A 25,763-nucleotide genomic window follows, 5' to 3' on the forward strand; every position below is an offset into this window, starting at 1 on the left:
TTATTCGCATACACTACGCCGCGCCGTGAGAGGTATTCCCAGGTATTCCCGGGTCACGCTGCCGGTTCATATGAGGTCATTGAAACTATCGATATCGGATTTCGTAAAAAGATTGATTTAATAGATTTCTAAATCTTACATTGCAACACCTAATTCATTAGTTCTAGTTATAAACTTTTTATTTAATAGAATCGCCAAATAGTAAAAGACTTAAAGCGAGATAAGAAGGCTTTAATAATATTAAATGTGAAATTATAATAATCGCTTTTATGTATAAATATTTGGATTGATTGTACTAACAAAGATATTTACATTTATGTAAAATTTCCTCAGTGCTACCTTACTGCTGCTGTGATCCATTATTGACGCTAGCAATATTTCTCTCGCTATACAATAGAGAGAAAATTCTAAAACTCAGGTCACGTGAAATAATTTTACGTGACATGAATGTTCTGATTATGAACAAGATTAAATACTTCAAATTCGAATGTTTTTATTGTCTATATGGGACGTTAGAAATTATTTTACAGCACGATCTACGCTAAGGACTGTGGTAGAATGTTAACGATATGTAAAGTAATATAATAAAATAATGACGTAGCTCGTGTTGTAAATGACATTAATTGGAAAAACTAAGGTCTATATAAACGAGCAAAAACGGTTATTTCTCTCCTTGCTTCTCCTTATTAGTGTAATGTAAAACGTAATTGAAAATGATTATAAATTAATTATTCACGTCCATTAATAGCTAATATAACAAAACGAGAAAAATACATCGGAATACAATAATTCATTTTATTCGGCATGTGATTGATATATAAAATTAGTTTTTCAATCTTTTATTATTCTGAAATCGGCCTCTTCTCTCTACATATATACATATAAGAAACAATCTTCATCTTTGTGACAATAGTAGATAAGGGCTATATATTTTAGTTGAAGCACTATATACTACGCGTATACCCGACTGTGCCATGTTTTGACGTGTTAGGAAACTCGATGATCGTCTTGTGACTTGACTCGCCAAGTATCTACCTGATAAACGGGGCTTATACAAGAGAAGCAGCCAAGATATGGATCACTTCACCCGCGAGTCTGGCCCGATAATGTGATGTGAGGGCGTGATTCTAAGTCCTTGTCTCTCATCTAGTTCATCTATATATTATTAATTTCCTAAATATAGCAGACTATAAAAATATATAGATAGCAGTGCCTAGCAAAATATATAGTATTAAATAAAAATAACTTGCAAATACGAACCTAAAATTAAAATTACGACGAAGAAAGAAATAAGGGAAGAAAATACGTCAACTGTTACGGAATGAAATCGTAACAATTTGATGTTTCATCTTGAGTCATAGAATGAGATATATGAGAGCATACTAAAATCCAATGGAGGATATGCATATTTTATCCGTGAGACAGAACATGAATTAAAATACGTGATAATTCCGACAATCAGAATTATATGGCAACCGCGGTATTGTTTTATCACAAAGCGAAACAAATGAAACTGCAAGATTAATTTCAACTTTCATGTGCTGATTTTTCTGTTGCTGACATCCTTCTTTATGCTGGCGCATAAATATTAAATTTCAATTACATCCACAAGCGGAATGCACAATTACGAAAATCGTCTTATAAATTATAAAAATTGTGAATGATAATGAAATTCAAAGCGGACTGTGAGCCATTCCAGAACATCATTTGTACATTATTTTAATCCGCAAAGAAATTTCATGAAATAGATCATATAATGCGGCAAGAAAAGGACAGTATTAACGAGTTACGAAAATTTTGCATCTGAAAACAATTATTTGAGTCACAATCAATCAAAATCTTTCTTAAAAGTCAAATTTATAGATTCATGTATTTTATCTATTTGATCAATAACCATTGTATCTACAATGACACTTTAAAATGCAGTCTTCGCTAAGAGGTTTGATTAAAAGCGCGTACTACTACTGCGTGATATATGTACTCTCTTTGTCTGACTAAAACGACGCGATCTACTTGGCGCACAGTCGCCAAGCTCTTGTACGACCGAGTAGTGGGACGATCCACTTGGCGCGAATGCAGTTCATCCTCTATCGGATCAAAGATGAATTGATCTATCTGACGGAAGCTTGACTTCTTTTCAATGATCAAGAGATATCCTCTTAACGTGATTTCGACTTCGTTTCTCATTATCTTCCAGAAATGAAAATCATGCTCAAGCCAATTTTTCAATATGTCATCGATATTTTACATATGTCCTCTCATAACAAAAACGATCAATCATCCCCTATCGAAGTTGTTGTGTTGATAGATTCAAAAGTTATTTATAATCGACGAATTATCAATAAGTACAATATTAATCAATGATTTTTTGTGAATTATGTGTATTTTCATTATTGAGCACATTTGAACACTTTTTATCACACACATCTTAAGGGAAGCTTGTTAACAATTCGATAACGGTGTTTAATAAAATGATTTTTACAGCAAGAAATTTTTAGATAAATTATAATTTTGAAACGACAAAATAAGTAAAATTTGTGATTAAGACTTTACTTGATTACCTTGAGGCTAATAGACGACATCGTCATTTTACCCTATTAAGACTGTTCAAACACTCCAGAAAAAGAGAGCCGGAAAGAGCGTGGAATGTCACCCCAGAGACGATAGCGATTATTCTGACAAGCTGACATTTATAGCAAGCCATGTCACATCCGGAATTTCAGAATTCAATGTATGTTGAATAAATAATTTTGAAAATATTTTAGGTTTTTCCATTACATAAATTTCTTTCCATAACATTATTTTATAAAAATTATTATATAGATAACTAAAAAATAAAAAGTATGATTTAAAAAATATTAATGAAATATAATTTTCATAATAAGAAATTTTTCATAGTTATATAATTCTAGATTTGAAATTTCTTTGATAAAAATTCTATTATAGATTTGAAAATGATAATACTTCGTTTTATTAGCAAATAAATAATTCTATCTTTGATAACACGGAGCTTTATGGAAATCAGTTAAATAGTTTTATTTTATAAAATCAATTAAATTTGATTCATCGAAGTGAAAGAATACGAATCAGTGAGCATTTGAAAATCGTCAAGTTAGTTACTCGTGGAACTGTTTAATGAGAGTGTAGTACGCGCAAATAGCAGGAATGGATGGGCAGAGAAATGAAGAGTAATTCGTCGTGTTTCCGACGAATTTCCGACTCGGTTGATCGACTCGTCGGTATCAACCAACGATATGCCTACAATTTCAACTTATAACATCACATGTATTCACGGTAAAGTTGTCTGCTCGGAGCTCAGAGAGACAACGCCTCGTTTCTGAATTTCCATCGATCTGTCCAAATCCGTGGATTCAGCCTTACCCGCCGTAAGCGACGCCACGTTGGACTATTTTTAACCCAACATCGGCCGGGTAAAACTTTCCCCTTCTGGTGCGTCGATAAAAATAAATATTTCGCGAAAAAGGAAAGGGAATTATTAAAGGTCAACAGGGCGTGGCTGTCGCCCGACGAGGTAATTACTGAAAATATGTAAACAGACTTCTGACGTCAAGAGTTTCTCATTGTTTCGAATAATTACTCTTTAAGGAATTTCAACATTTCTAGAAGTAATAACGCGCTGTTTCAAATTTCTTTCATGATGTCACTCGACCTTTATTGCGAATCATTTATGCTTTCAAATAAGTTTTATACGAGCGTATGAATGTTTCGAAACTTGCTGATATATCTACACAAAAAATAATTAATATATTCTGGTTTCTAACTTTATTATCAACTTTCCTAATGTTAACTGAGATGACTTTTTGACGGCACGGACAACTTTAGCAGGATACTTATTATTTTAATCGCAATGCATTTACGTAGTAGAATTTATTAAATAACATCAGATAATGTTATTTAATTTCAGTTTGCTTCTGATAAAATGACATATTTGAGATTAAAAACTGTGTCATGCTAGACATGCTTCAATTTTATCGTAAATCTTACATTTTCTAAATTTTAAATAATATCAGTCCTGTGTGACAGTTTATTCATCTTTTCTTCGCATATACTACAAAATAACCTGGAATTTACCTATGACATTTCAATTTCATCGCGTAATCGAAATTAAATTTCATTGCATTTTAATGACATAAACAAAATATATATAAAAGATATATATTGATTTTTCGGCTGCAAAAAAGAAATAATAAATCAATAAATCGATCTACGAATCGAACTAGAAATTGAAGTAAATATGTATTAGCACGACATAAAATAAATTCTGATCACAAAAATTTCTCAGTCAAGCAAAATTACAGCTCTTTGTCGAAGTTTTTGCAACGAATTTCGTGATACCGCTGGGGTTTTGATATCACATATTCGCGAAACCAGCACATGAACCATTGAAGTTTCAGAACAGGTCCATGTAAAAATGAATCGAATTATTGAGGTTTCTGCATACACCACGAATAGCACTTATATATATACGACTAACACCGTATTGGAAAAAGTTTTTATCAGTATATGTAGGTATATGTAGTCCGCGTTAATAGTCCAACATAGATGATAGTATTGAGAGAATTACTGCTAATTCAACTCCAAAAGAAATATGAAGGCTGATATAAACGGAAATTTTCCAATTACGCCATAATTACGATCAAATCTCGACAACATGTGACCTTTTTAGCATATAAAAGTACGAGAGAATTAATTCATTTCCAGAAAAAAAATATGAGTTAGATAGAGATCGATGTTTATAAAGTATAAACATAGAAATTTTCCAATTGCTATGTCATGTCATTATTACAATTGATAATGCTGACAATTTAATATCTTCAACAGTTTTGATTTAGCTTATTAAAGTAAGATTGTCTTGAAACTCATAAAAAGCCAGGACAATTTCCAGAATACGCCATGCATATCAAGATCATCATTACTCCTCTTTGTGTAGATCATGCTAATTCTCTCTCAACGTTGCCATACTTTCAAAAGACTTTATGAATTTGATATTTAACATCTCAAGCATAAATTTGTCGATATTTTCAAAGTTTAATCGCAAAATAATAGTTACACCTTATAAACCGTGCCTTTGTGATAGCAAAAGAGAAGTTATACACTTGAATACAAAACTTTAAATACGTGCTTCGAGAGTATTTGCAAATCTTGTTTATGCACACTGAGTCACATCTAAACATGCATCGTAACTACCTGGTGGTATTCCCGGTTATCTACTGAGAGATTAAACATAACTTTATTAACCCAATTACATTTTCGTTTGTCCGCTTGGCTTATATTATCATAAAATATTTAGTATGCTCTAGATACAAATGGTAAATATATATTTATGTTCAATCTAATTACGAAGGAAATAAAAACATGACGTAATCTCTATAACGAAGGAATTTTTCAACTTTCTGTCTCCGTAAAAGAATTAATTAACTAGAGTTATGAAATTTGCATAATAGTCCGCAAATTAAATTTTGAAAGATCGTTTCAGATTGTTTTGGATAATTTACAGAATCAGACAATCTGTGATAACGATTGCAATTAATTGAGCCACATTTCCTTTTAACAACGACTCCTTATTTATTCTATTATTTAATCGAATAGTTGTATTTATTCGAAACAAACGTAGAATAAAACTAGACGACGTTTAATTAAACTTCTAATAATGTACACCTGCTGCCTTTAGAGATTAGTCATAAAATCCAAAACTAAATTTTATGACTAATTGAAAGATAGAAAGAAGGAAAGGGTTATAAATTACTAATTTGTTTTATTGAAATAACTCAGTAATATTCATGTGTCATGAATATTACTAACTCAATTAACGTATTTATGTAACTACTTATGGAAGTTTGTTAACTATAAGATGATACTAATTATATTATAAGTTAAAAGTTCTTCCGGTATACAGAATAAGCATAGTTTACAAAAAACTAAAGAAAAAAATATATTGCGGTTATGAAATAGGAGGAGAGATGTGACATAACCACTAACTGGTATATATTATAACTTTTACACATCAGATACATGCATGCATGTTTCGTCAAATTCAATTCAATCAATTACGTCATTTGAAAACCACATCCAAGCCTCCAAGCTGCACTATGTGAAATTAATATCAATATATTTTTCTCAAAATTACATACAGAATACACAACTATGAAACTGTTTGCTACTTGCGAAATACAGCTTTTATGGCAGCACAGTTCTACGATAAACATTAACGACTAGTGGCTAGGTTATAATATCTAAACAGACTGTGAAAAAGTAATTTTGACGATTGCTGCCAAAATAAAGCGCAAATACAAAACAAAACAAATTGCGCGATATTCCATAATCCCCACTTATTCCATAATAGTTTTCTTTCCTCTACAATTCTACATTAAAATGAATAAATAAAAACATCTTATTTGTTTTGTCTTATTTGAAATAAAACGTACAAAAAATGTGAGATATTCTGATATAAAAATTCTAAAATTTGCAAATAAAAACGAACTTTAAAAATTTTTAAATCAACAAGTAAAAAAGAGCAATGAAAGTTAGCATGAAAAACAATGCTCAATATTTTATTTGCCCTTTTTTGCTTGCTGATTTTGATTAAAATTCTATTTTTTATCTTGTGTATTTCAAACAATGTTTTTTTATTACGTATTGAAGAAGTAATTTTTATTACGTATTAAATTTTACTTTCGCATATATTTTATAACATATGTTTTCAAACAAATACGAAATCTTAATTGATTTTTCTAAAAATGTTATAATTTTATTCTAAAATAGAATGAACTTTTCAATTCAATTTTACAAAATTACTTCAGTTTACTAGAGAATTAAGCGTAAATTAACGCGACGCAAAATCGCGGAGTTTCGGTGAAGTAATCGCACTCAGTAGAGTCAATCGCGCAGAAGCAGATATAGTGCATGCTAATGGGAATTGTGAATAACAACGCCGTTCATCAATGACAATGATGCTGACGAGAGGAACAATAACACCAGGCGCTTTGTCGATTGCATTAGAGAGGGCACGCAGCAAGCGGCAAACAAAAGCTTTCATCCTCCGTCGCGTCAAGACAACTGCGTAACTTCACTTACAAACAACGTGTGTCTTTGCAGAAACAAAGACTCTCGCCGTCTCTATCTTAATAGTATTCTCAAAATGCTTAGAAAATACTTATAAGCTGTACACCGCCGCATAATTAAAAACAGAACAACTGTAAAATTGTCCTAAAAAAATGTAACGCTGTCATGCTGTTTATTATATACTCGTCTTTTGCAAACATTATTTATTTAAAGATATAACAGTGTGAATAATTAAGTACCGTGTGACTTCATACATCTGACATTTATACAACAATAAATGCCATTTAATGCCATAGGAATAAAGGGGTTAAGAAGAGCAATTTGTTAACTCTACGAACACTATATGGAAACGATATTCAAACGGCTCTTCAATTATATAAAATTGTACAAATTCATTTTGAAACTTATGCAATTATAATTAAAGTCCAACGTAAAATGCAGCTGTATGTATAAAGCAATAATTGCAAAGGATAAATGTAACAGAACTTAGTGATAACAACGTTATAGTTACTGAAACCTTTGATAACAGTAGCCAAGATACAAAAGAAATTCAGGGCAAATGCTTTGACACACAAAGAGAAATGCAGTTTGAGTTAATCGAGTTCGTTTAAACTTCAAAAACATGTTTTCCCTTTAAGTTGTTAATTAACATATATATTTATTCTTGGAATGATATTAAATGTTGCGTTTCGACATTTGCAAGTGGATAGTTAGCGAATACTGTCCGCTTACGAAAATGTCTCTTTTGTAAACGGAATAATAAGCGAAAAATTTAATACAAGATCTCCATTTATGCGCAATCGTTAACATAGTTTTAAGAGCATACATGATGCGATATGGTGGAAAATATTCAACGAAACATTATAGCTGTTTTGTGCAATACAATTACAAGCGGTACTGTCTCCATTTTCCGGAATCAAAATATTACAATTTCTTATCACCTCGTTGCGGTAAGCTACGTACAAACTCCGCAGATGCAGAAACTAGTTGTAGCCTCAAGCAATGGAGTTTCACTAATTTTGCTAATTAGAGCGGTCGCTGTTTCAATAACTAACTTTGCATTAAGCACAAAATAATAATCAAACTTGGAATAGCTCCGAGCAAAAGATACTTGTCTAATAAATGCTAATAAGACTTACAAAGATAAAAGAATAATTAAAAAATATTACTAAAAACAATAAAGTTAAGAATATGAAAAATTTCATTAAAACAATTTTCATAATATTTAATAAAATAAATGCAATGTAAGTGTAACCATAATAACATATGTAATATAATTTTTCCCCCAATCTCTGAAATTATAAATTCGCAAGTCCTAGCTCGTATAACGTTGGACCATATCTGATCTTGTTGATAATTTCTCGCTCAATAGAACGTAAACGTTTCCACGACTCTACTATTAATATTCACAGACAATCAAACATGTGAACTTGAGTCACTCGTGTACGTCAAGCGATAACAGTGTCCACGTTCGATGCAATTTCCGATGCTGTCGCAGAGACTCGCAAATTCGTCGCGGCCGACCGCACCGCTAAATCCGCACCGCACTTTCCAGAAACAATACCGCCATCATTAATTAATAAACCACGAACACGCGGATGTCATTGCGCCTAATTGCAAACGTGTCGAAGCGTGACACCAGACACCGGATATATGGAGCTGCAGCACGCAGCATCCACTGCTTGTTCAACGATAGTAGTGGTCATCGCACAAAACGCTCTCTACAAGACAAAAGCTTTCTATCCCTACATGTTCCTAGTCGGACAGCTCGTGAATACCGGTCTGGTGTGCCGACGGGACTCATTTTAATTGTGCAAAACAATGAACCACTCTTGAGCGCGTGTGAGAACGAAGCGTGTACGCGACGTGTAACGAAACTAACTTGTTGATCTCACTTAAGCGAAGAGCGTTATTAAGAAGCGTCCCGGGAATAATCGCACTGCGATGTCATCAGATTTCGAGGCTCGAGCACGCAAAGTTACATATTTAACGCAAAAGAGCGCTTTGAATTCAGGAGCATGTTCGCCGAAACTTGAATTCTGGAATAGCACAGCCGTTTCGAAGCGAATCTCGGATTCTAGAATTTGAAGCCGAAATACCGGAGATGTTTGTGCTAGTTAAACGTTAGAAATATCTAATTCCAAACGAAATTAAAAATAATTTGCAAAAAGCTCTTAAAAAAATTTATCGCTATAAATAAGAAGTGTAGAAGATTAGAAAATATTGTGTTGTTTTTTTTTTCTTAGCTATTTTCAGACTGTCGATATTTATAGGTATTGAGAATACGCGTGTCGGTTGAAAAGGAATGGACAGTGGCACGTAACTTGGAAACGCCCACATACAGCAAGAGATACTCGAATAAAACGAAAAAAAAAACATGAAAGTGTATTTTATTGACTACAGGAACATACCATTATTTTTCAACGTAGTTACTATTTATAGCTACACATTTCTCCCAACGGTAAACCAGTTTTCTCATTCAGTCAGAGAGAATTCCGACGGTCTTTCCTAGAGATCCACGACTTCACTGCGTCCTTCACTTCATTATCTATGATAAAATAAATGCCCTTATAAGGTCCCCTCTTTAAAATATAGAGAAAAATAAATATCGCAGGACATTAAACCCGTCAGTTCCCGGCGCACGAAAATTTATTGCACACACAGCATTCACAGTACCTCAATCAACAGTTTCATCACTATAAACGATTTGTAAATGACGATGAGGGTTACTAGAATTCATTTTTCGGATGACGAACCGAAGAACATAATGAAGTCGTGAATCAAGAAAATACCATCGGAATTTATTTCTTTATTGATCGGATGAGGAAACTGATTCACCGTTGGGAGAAATGTTTAGATGAAAATGGTGACTACCATTTGAAAAGTACATTCTTATAGCCAATAAAATGCACTTTTATGCCTTTTTTGTTTCATTAGAATCTCTTTTCGTTTACAAACGACATTACTTTTCAGCCGACCCACGTAGATAATTGCAGTTTCCGTATGAATTTTCTTCACTAAAATTTGTAGAACCGTGAAGAAAGTCTGTATTCCGAAAAGAGGTTCTCTTTTATTGTATGTTTATATAAATATTTCTATTATTAAATAATTCCTAAAACGAATTTAGGGCCGAATTGCGAAGACTATCTATTATTTAATCATAAATATTTTAATTACTATTATGTATTTATTTTGGTTATAGTTTTTATATTGCTTTACATATGTATTATTTTTTTATATCAATATCTATGTATAATTCTTGTAATTTTCTATATGTTGCTGCGAGGAAGAAGATAAAAGTTTCTACGATCTAGATTTTCAACTGACAAAATAAAAAAGTCTGCCTCTGCGAGTGTTCACAGAATCTCGTATCATAAGGATCACAAATCGAGGAATCATCAACAATAATCTTTTTGCTCCGTGAAGCAGCTTTTAGCGAGCTTAAAGAAGTGTTCGGCTTGAAAGAACACGAGATTGTGTTAGAACGCTTGATCACATCTTCCGCTTTATTTTTCACTCTTTAGATCAGAAAGGTGATAAATTTTATTATAAATAAAAGAAAAAATGTTTACAATTATAATTGAGGATTCTAATTTTATACAAAAGCAAAATGTAGAGTCACATATATAAGTACCATCTTCTCAAACTTGTTCTCTTTCTCTCTTCCATTATATTAATATAATAAAGAACTTTTATGTGTGACATGCTCTTTTATGTAATAAAAAGTTATAATTTATCATTCAAATGTTACATTTACAGATACGTATACATTTGCATATACATAAGGCAATTAATTATACATACACACATAAATATTAATTAAAATGATATAATGCAACCGTTGCATAATAATAAGCGCATTATACAATAGAAGCACCAGAATAATAATTATGTTTTATCTAAATATTGTTATAATTCTCACTGTTATGTCGCCTTTCTTTTTCAATTCAAAAAGCAAATTCAAAATTAATATTGAAGTAAAACTTCCACACAATTCTATAAACACTTAACCTCGGAGACTTTTTAATTTTATTAGTTAAAAAGCTACAGACTGCAAATTTTTATTTTTTTGCTCGCAGTAACATATAAGAATGTCACAAAAATTATAAATATTAATATAATAAAAATAATATATATAGTAAGATAAATTAAATAATCAAAATTATTACATAATAATAATTAATTATTATATGAAGTATTATTGTAATATATAATAATTGTTTTTTCAGCTTGGCCGAATACGGATCGCGAGAGAGAAAATGTTTGGCGATTAGGCGGAGTGGAAGAGATGCGCGTAAGGTACCCTGTTTCCGAATCTTTGAGGTACTTACACAGCAATGCTTTCGTATGAAAAACACGAGGATGACGAACCCCTTGCTTCCTCCCACATAGCAAACTCACTTTTATCGGCTAACAAGCAAATTCTTTGATCGACGCTGACGCTTCAGGACCGCAATTTTGCCATTTTGAAAAGAACCTTTTAGCAACACAGTGAAGAAGTCGAAAATATCAGAAATTTCAAAAGAAATCAGGAAATCTCTTCGTCCTTGATTTATATCCCTTCATATTTTTGTGCGTATGATGGCATCAACCAGTCGCGGAAAAAAGACAATAAAAAATAATCTATGCAAATGCACGTTCTTCAATATATTTCTCTCTTGAGTAGAGATAAATAAAACGGTCGTAAGCAATAAATAAAGAAAAATGAAAATATCAGATTTAGAAGAATTTATTATTTCTAATTTATCTCTGTGTAATCGTCTAAATATGCAATTAATTAAAAATAGGGTGTACAGATACACATTTTTTACATAATAAGAAATATTTTTTACAAATCATAAATAACTTGATTTTATAACCGCTTCCAAAATATTTGGAAGGAGAAACTTCGAAGATACGTGTATTACATTTATTAAATAAATGTATTAATTTTTCTTCTTGTTATTTTAGAGAAAAATCAAGCAATTGTCATTATTATTTATATTATATTTTAAGTTATTATATTTACATTTATAGTAAAAAATTTGACCTAAATTTATAATAAAATAGTAAATTCTTCTCTTCGATACAGAATGCATATATTTATACATATAACTAGAATTGTCTTCAAATAATATTATAATGATGTATACCAATTGAAAAGATCGTAATTTCTTCAGTCGGAAAAATTCGATATTAAATAACAGAAAAAAAACCAACTCGTAAAAATTCTTCTCTCCGAAACTCGTCACTTCGTGACTTCCGCTCGTTTCCTCCATCAAAATGAAGCTCAATGGCGCCGAAGTATGCGAGACGAATATTTAATAAATGTATTGTTGTCGATAAAATTGGAGCTTTAAAATATTATATGGATACAGTTACTGTCATTTCTATGTATTCTTGTAGTTAGAATAGTTATAGTTGCACATAAGTATGCAATTTCTACGAGATACGTCGTAATATTTAACGTAGAGAATATTTTCCATTTCAATTTATAGAATATAAAATTTTGAAAAATTTAAACTTCAAGGAGTTACATTATTTATAAGACCTTTTAGAAAAATGAATCATGTAACTAATTAATTAAATATTAATTAATTAATTGAATATTATAAATGATATAGAATCTGTATTAAAGCATGGAGAGCATTTCAATGTTCTTAATTTAATTAACTTAATAAACACTGAGAAACAGAATTTATGCTTTGGCAGTTCATATATTAATAAACTGATGATGAAAAATGTAAAGAAATCGTATTATGTTTGTGAAGAAGATAATAAGATTTATAATAAGGAAAAGATGCTAAAGAAATGTGGAAGTATAAAGAAGAAGAAAGGGGAAATATTATCATGCTTGTAGTCTTTAAGTCTGAGACACACAATTGAAAAACACAGGTAATATATAGGAACAGGGGAAAAACAAATTTCTAGCTATTAGAAATCATGTGTATCAGAATATACAATTTCAAAAATCTGTTATTCCTTGTTCTTATTGCCTGTGCTTTCCAATTGTGCATTAGAACTTGAGTTTTAAGGCTCTGCCCACAATAAAGTCGGAAAATTTCTCTTTCAGGTGACAAACCGTGAAGAAAAACTATAAACATGCCGGGTGGTGGACGAGTCGCGGGTAAAGTTGGGATATATAGCTCTCACTACAATGGTAATATGGATGTGGATATCATTCCATTAGGTATATATAAGACCACATTAGCACCAAAGCAATTTTTGATGTTATGACTGCGAATTTATTACATAGGCTATAAGTATTGATGTAAATAAGTTACAAAAATTGCTTCGGTATGATTGTGGTATATAATGTTGGCAATCAGTGGCGTAATTCTGTAATAAGTCGCCGAGAGGACTTTTCTTCCTACGCGTATTATTTCCGTGCTACGATGTTATAGGTAGATCATTTTTCACAACCTCGGTATAGTTTGTTTTATGTTTATGAATTACAAAAATAAGTTCGTTTTTTTAATATCGAATTATTTTCGTTTCTAAAAGCGAATTAAAGTCCTTTCGTGCAGAAAAAAAAAATGTGTGTATTAATGTGTTACTATTTCTCACGTTGAAATTGTTTCTTATTATGTTTTATATAATATATATAACAAAATCGCTTATCCAAAATGATTGGCTATCGTTTGAAATATTACTTTTATTTTTGTTAAAAAAAAGCTTGGCTGTAATGATTATATCAATGTGCTTTGTTTACATAAAACATTATGATTCCAATGTATTCTGCACGATTATTATATAGAGAAAGAGTGAAAAATTATTTTTTACTACCTTTTTACATAAATGTTTCAAATCTATCGTTATCAAATATATGCAATATTCGAATGCGAACCGAGTTTTGATTCTATTACGCCACTATAACGTCACACAACGTTTTCAATCGCATGATATATGAATTCCGACATAAATGCTCAAATACACGGCGCACTTTTGGCAGCGGCATATGAAATTGTTGGCAAAATCAATAACGCAACCAGAATTGCGCTAATGTTTACCGGACATAGTGGAAAAATGAAAATGTTGACCTTGGACCAACTGCAGTAAGGCCATCCTCTCCTAATTTACAAATAATCTCTATGTCGCCTCAATATCGAGCACCTACTCGCGATTGGATTTTCTCCAAGTTGTGGAATATAGTTTTGAGATGACTTATCGACTTTCGTGAGCATAGACTGATATAGAGGTTCAAAGAAGATTGGAACAATTGCCTTTAAACAATGATTCTACAAATCAACTCGAACCGATCAACAAAATAGAAAAATTAAAGTTGAAAATATGATATTTTCTCGCAAAAATGAAATTTAACAAAATACGCAATTACATTATGCAGAAACAATTACGTGCTTCCTAAAAACTTTTAGAATTAATCTCACTCTTAAAGATTGAAAACTAAACTACTCTTTTTCGAGACTGGCTTGATTTTCATTCTTTAAAGAGAGATTCCGCTCTAAAGAATTTAGAGAATGAGAAGTATTCAAGGAAAAGTTAGGATGTCTCACAAATAACAAAGCTTTAATGATATATATTCTAATAAAAATTAATAAGAATGAAAATTTCACGGAAACGTCAGGATCACAATAGCTTTAAAGTTAAAATCTCGAGCATTTTTATTATATAAGTAGAAATTGAATTTACGTAAACTTCAATGAAGAATTGATTATTTTTATCAAATTTATCGTGTCATTTGTATTATTTAACATATAAATGTCCATCATTCTTTATATATGTATATCCATTTATGCATCAACCTTCATTGTTAATTTTAAATATCACCGTGTCAAAAAGCTGTCCTCGCGCTAAAAAATTTTCTACCTTTAAATCATGATTTTTTTCAACTTCGCTGTATCGAAAAAACAAGGATTGTGAAATCCTTGAAGAAAGAAAGAGCTTCAAAAGAAAAGTTAGCTTATTATCATCAGCATCTCACGAGTTTTAAGTTTTGTCTATTTTATTTTTTCCACAGTGATATTTAGAATTTAGAGAAGCGTAGAATATTTGCGCCGGACAAGATACATTATTCTACCGGAATTCAAATAAAAGTTTTAAAACGCGAAAAAGCAAAAAAATATCCTGACATTCAGTAGCTATAATTTCATTAAAAGTCGCGTACCTCGAATTCAAGTGTTATCTTAAGTTTTAAGCACCGTTCGAACACTGGCGCAATTACAATTCGTCGACAACAAAAGTTTAAAATTCGCCGTTATCGTAATGGCCCAAAAGAAGGCTTTTAAGAGCGACAGTCAAATAACAAGCGTTAAATTACGCGGAAACGGAAACCGTTCGAGTTTGCGGTGTAATAACGACTTTTTTGCTTTCTTCAACAAATAATAATAAAAATCTGTATAGTTCACATCAGAATCATTGATTAAAATCGAATAGCGATTTTTCGAACGTCACTTGTGTACTAATTATTCGTATAATTAGCATGTATATTGTTTAAATTTCACTATTTGATTAATATAGTTTTTTGTTGGTTTGAAGAAATAAATATATTGAAAAATGTGACAAAGTAATGAAATATACATAAATCAACAGAATCATCAGTCAAAAGAAACTTTATTCTGTTTCTCATTAAAATGTACAAAGTTCAGAATGCCAAGTTAGATAATTCTTGAAACGTAAAGTATGAAATGAAAGCAGACTTTCCACATAATCAATATTACGTCATGAATATTTCACGTTTTTGTAATTATTATACATATTTCTTTATAAATTTTTTTATTCTATGATTATATTTTTAATATCAGAATTAATTTCAATGTGATATATAAAAATTCAATTAAATGTTAAACATTTTAATGGAATTTTTTCTTTCTTTTCTCTTTAAACTCATAAAAATTTATAAAACTGAAATAATTTCTAAATCTATAAAATTTTTTTATATTCTGTAAAATATTTAGTACATCTCATATCTTTCTCACATCTTATTTTTTCAAATAAAATCAAAATCAATAAATATAAATGGATAGGCTACAAAAGGTAAAATTGGCATAAATGGTAATCATTAGCACAATGTTTATTGAATAAATTAATTGGAATACCATATAATTAGAATACGTTTTTTACCTAAATTTTAAACATTCGCCAATTGAAAACAATTTTTGACAATTAATATTATATCTAAACCTGAGAAGAGAGAAAGGCTACAAATCTTAAATTCTATTTTTAAAGTATCTATTTCAGATAAAGAAAAAGAAGGAAGATATCTAAATATATCATTAACAATCTCTTTTATGATATTTTACATAAATACTTTTTATTTATATAGATACTTATGAAAAAATTAATAAATAAGTTTTTTGTCTTTATTATTAAAATACCGTAAAAGTATTTTTAAACAAAAACTTTCTTTATCAATCAGTTACTATCTCTGATACTAAAAAAATATCTAAAAATAATAGTATCTTCACACTTTCAACTATACATTTCTTAAAAAAACTTAACTCTGTAAAATATTTGACAAAAAGTGTGAAAGATAGTAATGTATCTTTACTAGATTTAAAACCATTTTTTGTTTACAAAGCAGAGATCACTCTAATACTATTTATCACTTTTTATATGCTTGAGTTAAAAATTATTTCTATCGGAGCATGTTTAAATTTCAAACATTGTGCATTTATCATACAATATTCCATAAATGCAACAGAATATGTAATCAAAAAGTAATCAGACTAATAATAAGTTTTGTTTCAACTTTATACATATGTATTTTTGTATGCACAATAAATCGATATAGACAATATTATATATACATTATTTAGGGTTAAATATTTTAATTAGTCATAGCCCATCCATTTCAAGGCAAATAAATTTATGAAATATATTAGACTCACTTGTAATGTTTTCATATTCAAAATATGAATTTTTAATTTCTCTTTCAAACATAATCAGCAACAAATTAAAAATTTAAGTATTTGATATTTTACAAAAATAAATAATGTGAAATATTTTATTGTAATATCCTTATTATCAAATTCAATGTTTTACATGTATGTTAATTAGTGTTATGAAAGCTAATTTCTCAAATTCTTTGATCATTTTTCTGATAGTCCTTATTTTATTTACATCTCGTATATTTTAATATCTATAATTTTCACAAATCCATTTCCTCACGATTAAAATAAAAAATGATTTATCACTCACCGATACGATGCGCAGCAGCGGAGGTGCGAGACACAAGTTGATCTGTAAAATACCAAAAAACATCCAAATTACTGAAAACAATTAATATTTCAAAATACGATTATTCCGCGCGTTAAATTTTTATTCATCTTTCGAATATTAAATAAAAAAAGATATTAAATAAAAAATTATATTATTTCCGAATTATTATGAATTATTATGAATCATAATTTCGAAATCTTTTCGGGACATAAAAATTGATTAATTCCGCACAAATATATATACATAAATAATAAATTACCTGATGGTTGCTCCGCCGTTGCCCGATGCCTCCTCCTCCTCTCAGATTTTAGCATTACAACTGCACGACACAACACTCTCGAGCACGATAATTACGAACACGTGCAATACTAATCACGACAATCGCGCGACATTTTATACACGGCACTCCCGACGCTAAATGTCTGCGACGCTCATCATCTTGTTACATTTCGACGACAAGAATAGCGCAAGAAGAGAACAATAGGATGGAATTAAAAGCGCTTGGCACCCGCGATAAAGCGTCTCGCGAATTAATTAACGTAATTAACGTAATGGTAAATCCCGCACGGCAAAGCGATTTCTAAGACGAGGCCAACTTCAAGCTCCACTAACCGTCTCTATCGTTCCACGCAGTCTCAGTTTCGTATACTTTCTGTGCCTTGAATAATAAGTAACGCCCATGAAAGCATTTTATAGGGCAATTATTTATTCCGCTGATGATATATTCTAACATAAACGAATAAGCTAACGACTTGAAGACGAATATCCGCGGAATGCAATTATCCGGAAATACGATTATGATCGCTTTGACGATCGTTCGCGTGATCGATTTCCGAATAAATTTCGCGAAATAGGCCTTGTAATGTCCCGCCCAAATACAAACGACGGACCTACATATGTATTAATAACGTATTACAGATAAAGGATTATATTTACTAATTAAACTCCGCTCTCGATTCCGAGGTGATCTGTTCCGTTTCCACGGCCATCGCCGTCTGTGCATTGCGTGACCAACGTGAAACGTGACGCGTGACTGACAAATTGGGGAGTGAAGCTAGCAATTTCATGGATACCACACGACGCGAATCAAATTAGTGACTGATTGAAACGCGACAGACCGTCCAAAAATATACAAATGAAATTCAAGAACTCACGCGACGCATTCCGGACGCATAAATTTATTATCAACGCGTGCATTTCACGAAATGTGCGTATTAATAATAAATAATCGTATTATAGCTTTTCATTACTCGACTCACTCGATCCGATTCATATGTAATAATCATTCCATGTAATCATTCCGCTCTTTGTCTTGATAGACAAATTATATCCAGTCGATTTCTGTATCCTTAAATGAGAATATTTATAACTTTATTGGTCAACGCCTAATAAATACGCTCACTTTTGTCATTTTCAAGACTCGTTTCAAGATACAGAATCAACTCGTAAAGCTCAATACGCTCAATATCAATGCGGATATTACATTATCGTCTTGAAAAACTATTGTAGAAACAATTACCTCACAAGTATCACCACGAAACCATGATAATTTACGATTTACATTTAGTTAAACATTTCGCTTCGTTAATTGATCTAAATAATATATAATTCGAAATATCTGCTTAGATTCAAATAAGCCGTGCCAACGCGAATGTGGATACGCGAACGAATTAATTGTTAATCAGAAGTTAAATGATCATATTCGGCTGATATTCATTAAGTGTTGGTACAGAATAATCGCGTTTGGAGCTTTGTCGTTCCTACCATTATGATTCGAGAGGTAATACGACGTATTATACGCGGCACACCGCCTAGCACCTGCCTGCTCGCTCGAGTGACGACGCACGAATGATAGCGCGGTGACCTTGTTTACGCAGCTAACTTAACGCCGTTTAACCGTTACGCGCCACATAAACAAATCCGAAATCCGCATTGTTATCGAAACCGAAATATTCAAAGCTTTGCGAAATAATAATTGTGTGCCGAATATGTTTCACATCACATGTAGATAATTTTAACGTGCTCGGATTATCACACATACACACACACACACACACACACCCCTCGTTTTGCCTAAAATAACGATTGATTCTCGATTGAGAATATTGGGCAAGAAAATTTGATCATTTTTCTTTTTTATTTGAAATGGGAACAATCATTTTCGCTTGTATTTTTACTGCTGAACATGAGTACGTTGTTCGATTAATAGTTTTCAATTTTGAGAAAAAATGATGTAAAGGCCAGGTTTGAAAGATTTTCATTACGTTATGGTATATATTTTATTGGCAACAAATTTGTATTTATATTTAAATAGTAGCACGTATCAAAATTTAAAATGCATTTTCGTTTCGGTACGATTTTCCGTTTTTGAGATATAGCAATTAAAAATGGCTCTTTTCTCTTTTCTCGTGCAATATATGGAAAAATATTTTATTTCATCTCAGTACTCTACTCTCTACTCTGTATTATGTGGAAAGAAAGTGCTCTTTTCTACTCACATAATATTATACTTTCCACATAATGCAATGGTAAGATGGAATAAAATGTCTTTTCCATGTATTTTCAAATTGCTATATTTTGAAAACGAAAAATCATACCGGAACGGAACAAGCAAAACTTTCGCGTGGCAAGCAAATTTAGAAAAATAAATATTTTTCCGATACATTTTTACTTATTTAGTGAAACCTCCGTCAAAATAAAACGTCTAAATAATTTACATGTAACGGTTAAATTAACTATCAGTAATCAATTTATCAATAACAGTGATTGTTATGTACGTGATATTTGCAATATAAAGCCCATTTCGGATGATACATAATTCGTGAAATTTTATTTATAATTTTATATACATTGTATAGATATAAAAGGTATTTTAAAAATCAGAATAAATAACATACACATAAAATATATACAAAAATATATCGTACAATGTCTTACATAATCAATATATACAGATACATAAAATTGTAAATAAAATTCAAATGTAAACTTTGACGCAAATTATAAAAAAATTATAAATTATCCAAAGCGAGCGTAATAAATTAAAGGCAAAAAATCAATATTACGGAATAAAATTTAATATGACTTAAGTTATAAAATCAATAAGTGACACGCATGTAGGTGTATTTATACGGAACAAGCTTTACAAGATAATGGAATATTGCATCGTAATTTCGATCGTTTTACAACTTGAAAGCTATTGCGACTTTTATATTAGGATTTTTAATTTAATTATCCTGTGAAATGCTATTAACCTTTCGGAGCTGACGCCAAAATCTGTAATACAGTTACTAACGTTGACCTATTTAATTTATGTTTATTAAAAGGCATTAATTAATTTCAGAAGGAATTAAAATGACATAACTCGTGTAAAAGCGAATAAATATTAATGTAACAAATAAGGTAGTGAGCTAATGGGAATTAGCGCTGTATTTATCGTGCGCAATTATTTCTTATAAAAAACTTTATCGCAGCTAACGATTACATCAGAAATATGAAACAAACATACAAAATATAAAACATTAAAATATGATTATTATGGGACATCCCGTTTATGCTGTACTTCCTAAATCCTCTTAAATCTATCTTCCATGAACTTATTTCGAAATGAAGCAGGTGTATTCACTATGGCAAGCGGAAAACTAGATTTTCATAGCAGTTATAAAGATAGATAACGTAAAGCCAGATAAAGCAGATTTACGTTAAGTTTCTTCATCGAGTAAAATGGGATTGGAAGAAGAAAAATTGTACATGTTTTTATGAAATTAATATATTTTAATAATAAAATTATATTTATAATCAAGATCTAAAGGCACGAAAGTTTTATTAACTTAAAAACGCGACTTGCGCGAGTTTTATTCCTATGAAACTCCAACGTTTCTGTATTTTTAACGGAAATTGGAAATTGGAAATGATACATAAGCTCTAGGAATAAAGCTTTTACAAATAACAGTTGCAAGCCTGTCAATTCAGCTTGAAAGTCTTTTAGATATTGATTATAAATACACGCGTGGTTTTATGTCGTTGTTATCAAAATGTCATTCTATAATGTTGTTGAGTTATTTTTTCCAAATAATAATATCGTAATTGTAATTCGTTTTTTAATCAATTCTATAAAGTTTTGTGATATTCAGTATAATATAAACAAGTATCACCAATGTAAGAGTAACTTTAATTTACCGTTTATCCTTCTCTAATTTTTAAGAGAAAAAAAATAAAGAGTAAATTAAACCAAGATTAAAGTTAATATTACGTTGGTGAAACCGGACATAAAATGCTACTTGACATTCAAGTGTACAGATGCATGTAGAAATGCGAAATAAATCCAGCCTCGTTTCAGGAAAGGGCTACAGTGGCATAAACGAGGAGATCATCTGGATCAGCATAGGCATGGGGATCACCATTGCCATCTTAATCACCATAGCGCTCTGCTATATCGCTCGTGAAAAGTGTCGCAAACGACACGAAGGGTACTATACGTCATGACGTATGTTTCCACCGCCTTCATGGGCATCCTGGTCATTTAGCCCGACGACACCAGGAATCCTTTTCAGTCCGACCACGTCAAGAGGTAAACCACGGGCTTACTACATCACCGTCTAAATTCTCTCACGCTTCTCCGCGGAAAAAGCCCTATAGCCGCACGAAAAATTCCAGTGGAATATGAATGAACGTAAAGAAAAATGCACGATTTCGTCTACATTAACGTATCTTGGTAAGGTTGCGCGCAAAAATGGATTTTCCAATCATGGAAATCCAGGAATTATAACACAGATCTCCGATTCTATCGTCTGTTTAAAAAGAAGTCACATTCGAAAAAGAGATTGAAAGAATTAAAAGGATTTTCTAATTGAAACCTGGGAACGGATAGATCGATTATTAACCGTCCATCTGCAATCTGAGTCTTTTTCATCCAGCCCGTTTTTTTTTTTTACTGTTTAGAAAACTTTCAAAAAATGAGAAAAATTCTGGGTTACCTTTTAACATCTCTATTTGCATTGTCAAAGTTTTTTCAACTCGTATCTTAGAAGAAGAGAACCGGACTCTGTTCTTTTTTATTTCAGAGTAATTTGAGGGTAAAAGTTCACTTTTACCCAAAAAAAATTCTGTAAAAAGATTGTAGGCAGAAGATTGAAATAGAACTGTAAAATGGAAAAATAATATCGCGCGCAAGGTTAAAATTTAAAGAGCGGCAGGATAGGATTCATCTATGAAAAAATCGATTTTATATTTCTCCGAGCGTAAAGTTTTATCATCGGCATAATACTCTCTTTAGGATACATTCAGTATCTCGTTCGTAAGACGCGTTCTCAGCAATATCAAGCGTTGTGGGCTATTGCTAGGGCATATTTCCTGAAAGAGAGAGAGAGAGAGAGTAACTTTTGCACCATTACGCACACTGGAAGAAAGATTCTTACGAGAGGGAAAAAAGCATTGCCTTAAAGTCTCAAAGGCTACAAAGGCATCTATCTAAAATGAAGACAGTAGTCTAGTACGGATTTGTAGCGACGCAACGATGACTATGCGAGATACACTATAAGTATAATAGCTCTCTGACATTCAACAAATTGTGATTTCTTCTAAACACACTCGAGCTTTGTATCTAGACAGTAGAGTGATATGAGTGTACGTGTGAGAGTATAGTCAATGGACCATTATTCTCATTTCGCGCCTGTACGTGTCCTCGAAAGAGCTTTCTGCTGTTAAAACGTTTCTAAAAGGCGACACAACAGGGGATGCTGACACTATCTGGTTAAAAGTGCACTGCACAAAGTAAATAGCAATTATCTATAAGATGGAAGCGAACTGGCTCCTCGATTAAATACAGACAAAGTAAAATTAATGATATGACTTTTACTCCCGAGAAAAAGTTATTCTTATAATTTTTTTCGAACTTATCTTTATTCTGTAAAAAGATTTTTTTTGCATTTAAATTAAAACAATTGCTGCTCGAAATCGAAACTACAACATAATAAAATCGAGAAAATCTATACAAAAGTTGTACAATCCTAAATTTTAATAATTAAAACTTTATTAGAGCCTTATCTTTCAATTTCGTAAAATGCACCCCTATTTGATTATTTTTACAAATATCATATATTTTTCGTTCAAAGTATACATAATTGATAAATAAAATAATAAATAACAGTTGCAAATGCATTTCACAAGAGTCGTCAATGCTGAAAGTGTTTACAAGATCTACAAAGATTTTAATCCGTGCACCAATTATTCGCTGAAATAACGCGAAGGAAATAAGTCGTCTTAAACGATTAAGATGTTTCTCACACGTCTCTACGATGCCTTTCGGATAATTGCCTGAGTATTCTCATCACGAATGCGAATGATATCGCCCGGAATCGTTTTCATTACTCATCCGACATTTTACCTTGGGACAAATGGAAGAGTCTCATCAAAGTGCTCCCAAGTAGAAAATTCTTGCTCCAAATGAAAGTGCGGTGATTTACGACTATTACGTATTACGAGCGTTTTCACGGATCACGCGATCGTTTATCGTACCGTAAAATAGAATCCGGAGCGTCAGATCTTATTATTAATGATTATTAAAGGCATCTTTTTTTATATCTTCCTCTTGATCACGCGGTTCTAAATGCAATTCTGCATTATTGGCAAGCGATCGATAAAATCTTGAACTGAATAATTCTGAAGCTGGATAATTCTTTTACATCGTTTACGTTAATTAACTTTGTTATCTACCGAAACTTCGATATTCATTTATAGCGCAACGTGATTACGATTATGCCGTAGATCGCGATAGAGTTTCAATCTCGTGTTTCCTACTTCCATCAGCTGGAGAAAAATCGTTTAACTTCTTCAGAGATCGTTCGCCTACACGCCTTCCTGCTTCGATCGATACTTTGATAACATTTCATATTATTGGGCCGCCTCTTGCAGCTGACGTTAATCCCAAGCGTCATATATTTTCGTCAAACATATGTTTTCTACGTATTACGGTCTACGCAACGTGAGTAATTTCCGAACAATTTTAATTATGCTATTAAAAATTTCAATTACGTTTCCTATAACTTTTTCTTTAACGGAACTGACGTGGATCTATTGAATCCACTCAATTATATTCTTTACGTTGCATTTGCAAATTTGAATTATTTTATTAAAGTAAACTTAGTATTCACATTCATTTTTTTTACATAATCTACATAATTTCTTATCTGGAAATTTCCTAAAATTAATCAGTGCCTTTTAATTAATTTCCTTTTAATTAACGTATATTAAATGAATCTCGTAGATCCAATATCAGTTAACTGTTGCAGATTTTGACGTCAGCTCCAGAAAATTAATATCGATCGGAACAAATGTTCATTATTTAAAAGAAAAATTGCGAACTGTTAAAGTGACACGTTTTATTGGAAAAGGTTAATTTCCTAACGCCAATAGTTTACGGTTTAAAATCACTATCCTTTAATACGATTTAAGCTATAGATTTTACTGGAAATCCTGAAAGCACATAGCATCTCCTTCTTTAAACAAAGTATATCTGACGATATTGAAAGACGCAATTTTCACCGAAATACTTTCATGGTGCAAATCGCATTATTCAACGAGAACTCACGACATGATCAATTGAATGATCACGAAGTGTGTTTGTCGTAAGAAAATATTTTTAGTTAAAACGAGTGCCAGGGATCGAAAGCGACTTCGAACACGTAGTTTATCTCAGGCTAGGCGTTTGCTCGCGAACGCCGTAATACGTCCAAACGACATTCTCTATCGCGTAAATTGTACTCTTATTAGATAATTTCGTCTGTGCACCTCTACGTAATTAACGGATTACTTATCTATGTAATCCAGAGTCTACGATTAATTCTATATAACGTAAGAATCTTGACCAAAGTCTAGAATGTACTTCTGAACTGAGATTAAACTCGAGCCTCAATTTAAAAAAGATATCGACCTTTAGAGAAGCTTACTATAAAGTAAAAGATAATTGTGCTGTTAGAATGGGATGGTTTTTTTCCACAAAGCATGTTCTCCACGAAATTGAAGCCACGGAGTTCTGTGTAACAAGATATCTGTTAAAAATTAAAGGCAAATTACGATCTTCTAAAGATCGATTGCAAATTTATCTATACATAAATTTAGATGTTCTTATACGTATAAAAAATGTGTATTAAATAAATATAACATAATTTTAAAAATATTTCGTGGCCAACAATTTTGGGAAACTTTATGTTAGAAAATTACATTGTTGTGATGTGACTAAAAAAATGTTGTGTAGATATCGTAAATAGGATTTGATAAGTGCGAAGAGGCCGGTTGTCAAAAGATAATAAAAATAAACAGATTACGCTTCTCTAATTGCGAAATAATTTCTTTCATCTATAAAAATACATGACGCACAATTTATATCTACAGTTTACCTTCGTATATAAAAAAAGAATATTATTAATAACAACTGTTTTTCTCATCAATCGCAGTTGACATATAAATAGTATCACATGATATAATCAATGTATAAATTCTGTTCAATTAAAAGCAATAATGAT

General features: G+C 31.3%; 2 protein-coding genes across 2 annotated transcripts in view; one reads left to right on the forward strand and one right to left on the reverse strand.

The window, feature by feature from the left end:
* LOC108750593 overlaps nucleotides 1-17,623 on the reverse strand; it is an 86,517-nt gene extending 68,894 nt beyond the window's left edge. Inside the window, exons 1-2 of the mRNA XM_018490125.1 lie at nucleotides 17,501-17,623; nucleotides 17,221-17,262 (exon numbers count right to left, since the gene is read on the reverse strand). Coding sequence (XP_018345627.1) covers nucleotides 17,221-17,262; nucleotides 17,501-17,555 — 97 coding nt within the window. The 5' untranslated portion in view covers nucleotides 17,556-17,623. The remainder of the gene's footprint in view (nucleotides 1-17,220; nucleotides 17,263-17,500) is intronic.
* The window catches only part of LOC108750594, a 22,655-nt gene extending 579 nt beyond the window's left edge, over nucleotides 1-22,076 (forward strand). The window contains exons 2-4 of the mRNA XM_018490126.1: nucleotides 11,313-11,406; nucleotides 13,136-13,222; nucleotides 21,581-22,076. Of these exons, the coding sequence (XP_018345628.1) occupies nucleotides 13,165-13,222; nucleotides 21,581-21,726 (204 nt within the window). The 5' untranslated portion in view covers nucleotides 11,313-11,406; nucleotides 13,136-13,164 and the 3' untranslated portion in view covers nucleotides 21,727-22,076. The remainder of the gene's footprint in view (nucleotides 1-11,312; nucleotides 11,407-13,135; nucleotides 13,223-21,580) is intronic.
* Nucleotides 22,077-25,763: the final 3,687 nt, after the last annotated feature.

The sequence above is a fragment of the Trachymyrmex septentrionalis genome, unplaced genomic scaffold (assembly GCF_001594115.1).
Source record: "Trachymyrmex septentrionalis isolate Tsep2-gDNA-1 unplaced genomic scaffold, Tsep1.0 scaffold37, whole genome shotgun sequence".
Taxonomy (NCBI): Eukaryota; Metazoa; Arthropoda; class Insecta; order Hymenoptera; family Formicidae; genus Trachymyrmex; species Trachymyrmex septentrionalis.